At 41.4% G+C, this 11,590-nt stretch overlaps 2 protein-coding genes across 7 annotated transcripts in view; one reads left to right on the plus strand and one right to left on the minus strand.

The window, feature by feature from the left end:
- The window catches only part of LOC109403647 (zinc transporter foi), a 102,630-nt gene extending 97,069 nt beyond the window's left edge, over window positions 1–5,561 (plus strand). For all 6 annotated transcript variants that reach the window (XM_029880323.2, XM_029880326.2, XM_029880325.2 and 3 more), the window contains one exon: window positions 4,218–5,561. In XM_029880323.2, coding sequence (XP_029736183.1) covers window positions 4,218–4,367 — 150 coding nt within the window. In that variant the 3' untranslated portion in view covers window positions 4,368–5,561. The remainder of the gene's footprint in view (window positions 1–4,217) is intronic.
- Window positions 5,562–7,562: 2,001 nt separating this feature from the next.
- LOC134286846 (uncharacterized) lies at window positions 7,563–11,408 on the minus strand. The gene has a single exon (XM_062848531.1). The coding sequence runs from the start codon at window positions 11,406–11,408 to the stop codon at window positions 7,563–7,565; it is 3,846 nt and encodes a 1,281-aa protein (XP_062704515.1).
- Between the last annotated feature and the right edge of the window lie 182 nt (window positions 11,409–11,590).

Consider the following 11,590-nt stretch of genomic DNA (forward strand, 5'->3'; position numbering starts at 1 on the left):
TTTTATCCACATCCAATCTGACCCAAATCCTATCCAAATTCAATAAAAACTCGATCCAAATTCAATCTGATCCAAATCCGATCCAAATTCAATCCAAATCTAATCCAATCCAAATGCGGTCCAATTTCATTCCAAATTCGATCCTAATCTGATCCAAATCTGGTCCAAACCCGATCCAAATTCAATCCAAATTCAATCCAAATTTGATCCAAATCCTATCTGATTCTATTCCGACCCAAATTCAGTCCAAATCCAATAAATTCCGGTTCAATTTCAATCCAAATTCGATCCTAATCTGATCCAATTCCGATCCGAATCCAATCCAAATCCGGTTCAATTTTAATCCAAATTTGATTCTAATCTGATCCAAATCCAATCCAAATCTGGTCCAAATTCAATTCAAATTCGATCCAAATCCAATCTGATTCAAATCCGATCCAAATTCAATCCAAATCCAATCAAATCCAAATCCGGTCCAATTTCAATCCAAATCCGATCCTAATCTGATCCAAATCCGATCCAAATCCAATCCAAATCTGGTCCAAATTCAATCCAAATTCGATCCAAATCCAATCTGATTCAAATCCGACCCAAATTCAATCCGAATCCAATCAATTCCGGTTCAATTTCAATCGAAATTCGATCCTAATCTGATCCAATTCCGATCCGAATCCTATCCAAATCCGGTTCAATTTTAATCCAAATTTGATTCTAATCTGATCCAAATCCAATCCAAATCTGGTCCAAATTCAATTCAAATTCGATCCAAATCCAATCTGATTCAAATCCGATCCAAATTCAATCCAAATCCAATCAAATCCAAATCCGGTCCAATTTCAATCCAAATCCGATCCTAATCTGATCCAAATACGATCCAAATCCAATCCAAATCTGGTCCAAATTCAATCCAAATTCGATCCAAATCCAATCTGATTCAAATCCGACCCAAATTCAATCCAAATCCAATCAATTCCGGTTCAATTTCAATCGAAATTCGATCCTAATCTGATCCAATTCCGATCCGAATCCTATCCAAATCCGGTTCAATTTTAATCCAAATTTGATTCTAATCTGATCCAAATCTGGTCCAAATTCAATTCGAATTCGATCCAAATCCAATCTGATTCAAATCCGATCCAAATTCAATCCAAATCCAATCAAATCCAAATCCGGTCCAATTTCAATCCAAATCCGATCCTAATCTGATCCAAATACGATCCAAATCCAATCAAAATCTGGTCCAAATTCAATCCACATTCGATCCAAATCCAATCTGATTCAAATTTTATCCAAATCCAATCGAATCCAAATCCGATCCAATCTCAATCCAAGTCGAATCAAAATCCGGTAAAATTTCTATCCAGATTTGATTCTAATCTGATCCAAATCCGATCCAAATCCAATCCAAATCTGTCCAAATTCAATCTTATCCAAATCCGATCCAAATTCTTTCCACATCTAATCCAAACCAAATCCGGTCCAAATTCGATCCAAATCCAATCCAATCCAAATCCGGTCCAATTTTAATCCAAATTCGATCCAATCTGATTAAGATCCAATCCAAGTGCGTTCCAAATTCAATTCAAATCCAATCTGATCCAAATTCAATCCAATTCTGGTCCAATTTCAATCCAAATTCAATCCTAATTTGAGCCAAGTCCGATCCAAATCCAATCCAAATCCGGTCCAATTTCAATCCAAATTCAATCCCAATCTGATCCAATCCACATCAAATCCAAATGCGATTCAAATCCAATCTAAATCTAATCCACATCCAATCCAAATATAAACCAAATATGATCCAAATCCAATCCAGCGATTCAAACCTTATCCAAATACAATCCAAATCCGATCCAAATCTAATCCAAATCCGATTCAAATTCAATCCAGTCCAAATCCGATCCAAATCTAATACTAATCCAAATTTGATCCGAATCCAATCTGATCCAAATCCAAATCCGGTCCAAATCCGAGCTAAATCTGATCCAAATTTAATCCAAATCCAATCAAAATGCGTTCAAACCCAATCCAAATCCAAATTCGGTTCAAATTTAATCCAAATGCAATCCAAATCAAAATTTTATCCAAATTTGATTCAAATCCAATCGGAACTCAATCCAAATCCGGTCCAAATTCAATCCAAATACAATGCAAATCTTATTTAAATCTCATCCAAATCCGGTTCAAATTCAATCCAAATCCGATCCAAAATCCAAATGGGATTCAAACCCATTCCAAATCTAATCCAATTCCGGTCCAAATTTAATCCAAATCCGATCTGAATGTGATCCAAATTCGATCCAAATTCAATGCAAATTAAATCCTAATATAATTCAAATCTGATCAAAATCCGATCCAAATCCACACCAAATCCAATTCAAATTTAATCCAAATCTCATTCAAATATTATCCAAATCCGATCCAGATAAAATCCAAGCTAATCCAAAACCAATACAAATGCAATTCAAATTCAATACAAATTTAATCAAAATCTGATCCAAATCCGATCCAAATCTTATCAAAATCTGATCCAATTCCAATCCAAATCTTATACAAATCAAATCCAATTCTAATCCAAATCATATCAAAATCTGATCCAAATCCAATCGAAATTCAGTCCAAGTTTGATCCCAATCTGATCCAAATCCGGTCCAAATTCAATTCAAATCCGATCCAAATCTGATTCAAATTCGATCCAAATCCAATCCAAATCCAATCCAATTCCGAATCAAACCCAATCCAGATCTAATCCAAATCCGGTTCATGTTCAATCCGAATCCGAATTAAATCGGAGCCAAATCCAATTTAAATGCGATTGAAACCCAATCCAAATCCGGTCTTAATTCAATCCACATTCAATCCAAATCTAATCCAAATCTGATCCAAATCCGATCCAAATCAAATCCAAAACCAATGCAAATCAAATTCAAATCTGATTCAAATCCAATCCTAATCTAATCCAAATCTGATCTGAATCCGATCCAAATCCAATCCAAATTTAATCCAATTCTGATCCAAATCCGATCCAAATATAATGCATGTCAAATCCAAATCCAGTCCTAATCTAATCCTAATTTAATCCAAATCTGATTTAAATTCGATCCAAATCAGATCCAAATTTAGTTCAAATCCAATCCAAATCTGATCTAAATCTTATCCAAATCCGAATCCAATCCAAACTAATCCAAACCCAATTCAAATTCAATCCAAATTTAATCCAAATCTGATCCAAATCCGAACCAACTCTGATCCAATTCCGATCCAAATCCAATCCAAATCTGATCTTATTTTTATCCAAATCCAATCTAATTCTAATCCAAATCAAATCAAAATCTGATCCAAATCCAATCGAAGTTCAGTCCAAATTTGATCCAAATCTAATCCAAATCCAATCCAATTCCAATCCAAATGCGATTCAAACCCAATCCAAATCCAATCCAAATCTAATATCCGGTCCAAATTCAATCCAAATCTGATCCAAATTCGATCCAAATCCAATCCAAATGCGATTCAAACCCAATCCAAATCTAATCCAAATCTGATGCAAATCCGGTCTAAATTCAATCCACAGTCAATCCAAATTTAATCTAAATCTGATCCAAATTCAATTCAAATTAAATCCTAATATAATTCAAATCTGATCCAAATTCGATCCACATCCTATCCAAATCTGATCCAAATGCTATCCAAATCTGATCCAAAACCAATCCAAATCTAATGCAAATCAAATCAAAATCTGATCCAAATCCAATCCTAATCTAATCCTAATCTAATCCAAATATGATCCAAATCCAATCAAAATTTAATCTAAATCTGATCCAAACTCGATCCAAATCCAATCCTAATCTATATCTGATTCAAATTCGATCCAAATACAATCCAATTTTTATTTGAATCTGATCCAAATTCAATCCTAATCTAATCCAAATCTAATCGAAATCCGGAATCCAATCAAAATCCAATCCAAAACCAATTCAAATACAATCCAATTGCAGTTTACCTCCAATGCAAATTCTATCCAGTTTTCAATCCAAATCCGAGCCAAATCTATAATATAATGTATAATCGTAACCTGATTAAATTGCTTTTTGGGCGATTGAGAGCAAACAGATGAATTGCCCACCTTAGCTGGCAGGCGTCGGTACCGCACAGTTCTTATGAAAAAACGGCACCTTCATATGGAATTATTTCTACCCCTTCCCTCCTCCCCGTTCCAGATCCCCGAGCTGACGTCCGCCCACGGCGCGGAGGACCGCTGCAAAACATCCGAGTTCCTGTTACAATTCTTCGGCATGACGTCCGGCTTCGGCATCATGCTACTGATTGCAATGTACGAGCACGATCTCAAGGAAATGTTCGTCGATTAGAGGGAGGTGCTGTCGAAACGTAAAAAACCCGGATCCGAGATCAGAGGTGATTATGAGATGATACATCCATCATCGATCGAGAAAGTTTTTAGGTATACATATAGGCGTGTTTCACTATTTAGGAGATAGCAACACAGTAAGGATTTATGATGAGACGAGACTCACCTTTCCGCCTAAGGGAGTGGGGGTGGTGCGAAAATTACGACGGAACAATTGCGTGTATATGTATCAGGTGTTCATTCGGTTGAATGCGTGTGTTACGAATTTCAATAAGCTAAAAGTATTAGTCGCGGCTTTTCAACTTGCTTTAGATTTTATTCTTTGAATAACCAAAAATAATACAATATTATAATTTGTAGCAGTTAGGAATTTCTAGTTTTTTTTTTCTACTTTTCTTATTTCGTATGATTTAGAACAGTAACCGTTTTACACACAATTGTACAAAACCTTAAATAACACTTTTATGGCGAAATGGACAATTCCATTTTGGACCTTCCTCGCTAATTACAGTTTCGTACAAACAGTATGACTTACACAGGGGCAGTTGTAACATCATATGGGAAATTATGTCCCCTTTGAACTTAACACATCCACATGTACGGTACTACGCCATTTAGGGGTAACGTCCATCTCAACCTAGAGGTACTTAAACCTCCATATGGTCACACTTAACAGATTCTACACTGGAACGAACTTCACTTGCCAATATGTACAATATTCCATATAGCCCGGATCAACTGTCGCGCGGTTGCCGCAGTCCGAAGTCCGAAGGTGCACCGTTTAACAGCCGCTAGTAGAACTCATACGTAGCAATCACAAGCATTTACTAATTCAAGGACATTATAGAATTCTATTTTCTCAACTTTAACTTTTTCAGTTCAACCCTGTTTAGCTCCTAAGTAGGTACGTATCAAATTGTAGTGATCTTATTTCTTTTGCAAAAAAAAACAAACGAACTTGAGTTAACTTTGGTAAGCAGGAGTATTAAGTGCGTAGGTCGTGGTGGTTGCAAGTAGGTTAGCAACGTGGGAAAGTCGACGCAGATTGATATCGTCAATTTTTGCGGTGAAAAGCAAGTGTCTTTTTCAAGACCACACAACACCACATACACTGAACCGTGTCATTCATCTGCAAACATCATGAGATCACAACAGACAGCTGTAATTAAAACCACACTCTTTAAGTAGGATTAAACTATGCGTGTTTCGCGTCTATTTGCCGATCCGAAAGTTCCTTGAGTTCCCTTGGTGGTTTGTCCTTATTTACTCGCGCTTCTTTCAAGCGGTTCTGTGCATAGTGATCATCTCTTCGAGAAAATAATGGCTGGATCCTGGTGCTTTTGCAAGGTTCAGGGTGGTTATTATGGTACTGAAGTCACCTTCCAATAACAAAGTTCGACAAATTTTGAAAACCCAAAAGATTGTGTACCATATCTCTCTTTTGTTATAAACTTCTTAGGGATTATTCAAATAGATGCTTCTCAAAGACTCCTCAAGAAATTCCTTCAGAATTTCAACAGTATTAAGTAGAGTTTGAGCTTGATGAATTGCTGATGATTCCTTCGAAGAAGTTCCTGGCAGGGTATCTGTATGAACTCCAGGAAAAAATCTATACATTAATTACTGAAGGAATCACAGGGAATTAATCGCAAAGCGATTAAAACATCATTGGAGCAATACCAGCAAGAATTTTTGAAAATATGTCCAAAGGCATCTTAAAACTATCTGACAACTGCGACCTTGGTTCGTGATCCGTCTGCTAGGCGGTGCCAGTATCAAAAATATTCCCTGCTCCCTATATCTCAGAATCCTAATGAGATAGAATGATGTCGTCTTCGGCGCAAAGTTGTTCAGTAAGCTAAGAACTATCTGACAAGCGAGTCTTTGGTTCCTGTTTAATTTGCTAGGTGGCGCTCTTCGAGCCTAAACTGTAGACGTAGAAGTGCTGTTAAGGACAAAACACAATACAATAGTTGATGGTGGCTCCAGAGAGGAGCGTCTATCACATACTAAGAAAAGACCAATTTGCTCAAAAGGGCCCACATAGCCGAGGCGGTAAACGCACGGGTATTCAGCATGACCATGCTGAGGGTGACGGGTTCGATTCCCGGTCGGTCCAGGATCTTTTCGTAAAGGAAATTTCCTTGACTTCCTTGGGCATAGAGTATCTTCGTGCCTGCCACACGATATACACATGCAAAATGGTCATTGGCAGAGGAAGCTCTCAGTTAATAACTGTGGAAGTGCTCATAGAACTCTAAGCTGAGAAGCGGGCTTTGTCCCATTGAGGACTGTTACGACGACTTGCGGTTCAAGGGCGCACACCGGGGCTCACCTGCCGGGGGAGAGAAGGACCAATGTTACGACGACTTGCGGTTCAAGGGCGCACACCGGGGCTCACCTGCCGGGGGAGAGAAGGACCAATGTTACGACGACTTGCGGTTCAAGGGCGCACACCGGGGCTCACCTGCCGGGGGAGAGAAGGACCAATGTTACGACGACTTGCGGTTCAAGGGCGCACACCGGGGCTCACCTGCCGGGGGAGAGAAGGACCAATGTTACGACGACTTGCGGTTCAAGGGCGCACACCGGTGTTCACCTGCCGGGGGAGAGAAGGACCAATGTTACGACGACTTGCGGTTCAAGGGCGCACACCGGGGCTCACCTGCCGGGGGAGAGAAGGACCAATGTTACGACGACTTGCGGTTCAAGGGCGCACACCGGGGCTCACCTGCCGGGGGAGAGAAGGACCAATGTTACGACGACTTGCGGTTCAAGGGCGCACACCGGGGCTCACCTGCCGGGGGAGAGAAGGACCAATGTTACGACGACTTGCGGTTCAAGGGCGCACACCGGGGCTCACCTGCCGGGGGAGAGAAGGACCAATGTTACGACGACTTGCGGTTCAAGGGCGCACACCGGGGCTCACCTGCTGCGGCTGCTGCTGCTGCTGCTGCTGAGGGAGAACGGACTGTTGCCTTTGCTCAAAAGGTGCAAATTGTTGTGGAAATTACTTCGGGGGGGACACTCGGAATTGACTCGGAATGAAAATTCGGCGAAAAACCAGATTTACAAAACGAATTCACAGCTTGTATTCAACACGTGTTTTCTCTACTACTTCGCGTTACAGAATGACGGTTTTTTCTTCATCGGAATTCAAACTCCTTCTGGTTGCCTAGCAACCGACTAGCCTACCCTAACATGTGATTGCTTGGATCGAATTCAAATTTGAATCGGTGTTTCCAACATCCTCCCGACCCAGAGTAGAACTGGACTGCAACAGTATGATCTTGCTTATCGGTCTTGTGTAAGTTGATAAAGTTGTTCGTATTACTGCTGTCCTAACTTTGCCATCAGGACCATGGAAAACCTTTTCAATGAGTCCTTTTGGCCAAGATCCTCGATGCATATTTTCATCGACAATCATGACAACATCTCCTAACTTGTATTCGTAGTAGCTTCGATCGTCATGCCATTTACTCCGCCTCAAAAGCTCTGGTCTGTATGTAGAAATCCATTTTCGCCAGAACCTATCTGCATACACTTGTGCATGTTTATATGCTGCTCTGCAATCCAGGTCCCGCTCGTCAAACTGATGATCATATTGCATATAATTGCTGCGCCCCAGTAGAAGCATATTTGGAGTCAGAGGCTCTGGCTCATGGGGGTCTTCTGAAGTATGAATCAATGGACGATTGTTCACGACATTCATTACTTCGCACAGTGTAGTTCGAAGAACTAGGTCTGATGGGTGTCTCTCCTTCAGCATGACTCGTAGCGCTGATTTTACAGAACGCACTAAGCGTTCCCAACATCCGCCAAAGTGAGGGGCTCCGGGCGGTATGAACGACCATTCGACTCCTCTGACACTCAACGTTTCCTCCATTTGTCGTTGATCCAGTTGCTCTATCAGTTTCTTCATCTCGTTGTTAGCTCCAGTGAAGTTTGTTCCATTGTCTGTGAACAACTTTTTCGGAACACCTCGCAGAGACATGAAGCATCGAATCGCCATGATGCAGCTGTTTGTGTCCAATGAAGGTACGATCTCCAAGTGGACAGCTCGACTTGTCATACAGGTGAATAGTACGATCCATCGTTTCTCTAGATGTCTGCCCACCTTCACCGTCAAAGGACCACAATAGTCAATGCCCGTATAACAGAATGCAAATACACCAGGTGAGGTTCGTTCAGGTGGTAGGTTCCCCATTTGTGCCACGCATGGTTTGGCACGAAGCTCACGGCATTTAATGCATCCCCGTGTCATCTTCTTCACTTGTGACTTCATTTTTAATATGCGGTACCGCTGCCGTAGATTGTTGACCACTGTTTCCAATCCCTGATGGCAATTTGCAATGTGGTACATTGTAATCAACAAATTTGTGAAATCGTGATTGTCAGGCAAAATCACAGGATTATTGACTTCAAAAGCTGTATTCGCGCATTGAATTCGTCCTCTCATCCTTATTATTCCATTGTGTAGGAAGGGAGAATATCCATGCAGCCTACTAGTTTTCTTCACGAAACCCTTCGTTTTCAAATCAGCTATGTCCGTTTCAAATTCATCTAGTTGTACCTTTTTATACCAAGCATCTTTAGCCTCCATCATATCGTGTACATCAATCCTGAACTGCTTAGGTTTCTCTTTTTTAGACATGGCTAAAATCTTCCTCATTTTCAGGTAATAAGCTGTGGAACGAATCAGACGATGATAGTCGGAAAAACGTTTGATGTCCGGCAAAACCTGTACTTCTTCAGCTAGCGTTTGGAAGCACATGACGTTTTCTGCGCGACAGCTATCCAAACCTGTATGGAAGTTCACGGATTCTTCATCTGACAAGGCGAGGTCATTCTCCAGCGGCCACATGTTACGGGACTGATAAAGGAAATCAGGACCTTTGATCCAATCCTCGATCGCCGGAAACTTGGAAGATTTTGTTCCCAAATCAGCAACGTTTAAATTAGAAGGAATCCAGTGCCACATGCTCGTGTAGTGTCCATTGTCCTTGATTTTGGTCACCCTTGATCCAATGTATGCCGTTTGTTTCTCAGTAGTACTGAGCCAGGCAAGGCAAATTTTGGAATCGGTCCAGAAGTGACATGACGTTACTTCAATCTTAAGCTCATCCTGTATTGTTCGTACCATCTGACTGGCTAGCACACATCCTTGTAGCTCCAATCGCGGGATGGTCTGCGACTTCAAAGGCGCCACTTTAGCTTTCGCCATCACGAGGGACACATTTGATTTCTCACCACACCGATGAACTAAGTAGACTACACAAGCAAAGGCTTTATCGCTTGCATCGCAGAATGCGTGAAGGTCAGCACTGCCGAAAGTTGCAAGTCCTGGGAAGTAATACCTTGGAATCCGAACTTCATGCAGCTTTGCTGTTTCTACCAGCCACTCCTTCCACTTTGGTACCAGACCGTCAGGCAACAGGTCATCCCAACCGATCTGTAGACGCCAAAGTTCCTGGAAAATAATCCTCAGCTGGACGGTGATCGGGCTCAAAATATTCAAAGGATCGAATATACTCATCATGAACTTGAGCAGTTGACGCTTCGTAGGGATTACTTCACCAGACCGGAAGGATTTGTCCAATTGAGGAAACTCCATCGAGAAAACGAATTCATCGGATGTTAAATCCCAGTTCAATCCAAGTATTTTTGCACACGTTTGTTCATCATCGATGTCTGCACAGAGCGATGAGTTAATGGACTGAATCACCGCTTCGGAATTTGATCGAAACTTCACCAACTTGAAACCTCCTTCCTCATGTACAGTAATTACTCGGTGGATAAGCTCGACTGCATCCTCTTCTGAATCCGCACAATCGAAGAAATCATCCACGTAATGTTGTTCCACAATGGCGCGTTCCACTCCAGGCAGTTGCTCTTCTATCTCCTTGGCGTTGAAATTCTTAATATATTGTGCTATTGATGGAGACGACACCGCTCCGAAGATCATCACGTTCATCACATATACATCAGGGGTGTGTGTTCGGTTCATACCACGCCAGAAGAATCTTTGGGAGTTCTGATCTGCTGCACGTATGTGAACCTGGTGGAACATTTCTTTAATGTCCGCCATGAATGCAATTTTCTTTCTGCGTCCTCGCATCAACACAGAAACCAACGATGGAACGAAGTCTGGACCTTTCAACAACAGATCGTTTAGTGAGAATCCGTGTGATTTCGCTTTTGCGTCCATGACTAACCTGAACTTGTTAGCATTGGTTACGCAAAAGTGAGGGAGATACCAAGTATTGGCAGTCTCTCCTAGTTCAGCCGGGTCCAGTTTCCGAGCATATCCTTTATCCAAATACTCTTGTATCTTCTGGCAGTACTTGTCGGCGAATTGTGAATCAGTGTCCATCTTCTTTTCCATACACTGCAGGCGACGTAGGGCTTGCGGCTTACTGTCTGGAAAAGTGAAGTTGTTGTACTTGTACAGCTGTCCCACTTCAAAATGATTGCCACGACGTTTCAGGGTCCGGTTCATTATATCCAGAGCGCGTTCATCTTCCTCTGACATTTTTGGATCTTGACGTGTAATTCCGAAATCCTCCACCTTGAACATCTGTTTGACCAAGTTTGTTAGATCCATATCAGTTGTCTCTGAGCTCATGAGGATGTGGATCTGTTCAGAGGTATCAGCTTCTTTCGGTTCGATTTCACCATGAATTGTCCAGCCTAGATGACAACGTGTCAGTTGTAGTCCTTGTAGTGTGTATTGGATAGTTTTTAAAGGTACGATGAGGCCAGCGTTGTTGGATCCAATTAGTATCTGCGGCACTGCACCTTGTATAGCTTCTAGTTTGTCGTCGTCTACCATCGGATACAAGCGTTGTATCTTGTCTAAATCCAGATTTATTTGCGGTAGATTTATGCCTTTGATTGTCCGCATGTTGTTGAGCTGATACCAAGACGATTGCTCACTCGGGCCGGATATTTGAAGCGAGAGTATCATCGAATCTTCATCTCTGTGTGTGATTCCATTTGTCCAACGATATGTGACGGGCGTCACTGGTCCAGATAACTTCATCCTTTCTGCCAGCGAAGCATCGATCAAAGAACTGGACGATCCTTCATCGAACAAAGCGAATACGTCATGAATTTCACTTCCATTTCGTATTCTGACCTTCCCAACACGGAGTAGTGTGTTCGAACTTCTTGCAGCTACGTGGCACAGATTCTCGGACGTTTCGGATTGGATATCCGGCTTTT

Source organism: Aedes albopictus, chromosome 2, assembly GCF_035046485.1.
Source record: "Aedes albopictus strain Foshan chromosome 2, AalbF5, whole genome shotgun sequence".
NCBI classification, from domain to species: Eukaryota; Metazoa; Arthropoda; class Insecta; order Diptera; family Culicidae; genus Aedes; species Aedes albopictus.

Bases quoted from the DNA above. Each gene is read 5' to 3' on its own strand.
- LOC134286846 (XM_062848531.1), bottom strand. From the start codon at position 11,408: ATGAAGTTATCTGGACCAGTGACGCCCGTCACATATCGTTGGACAAAT.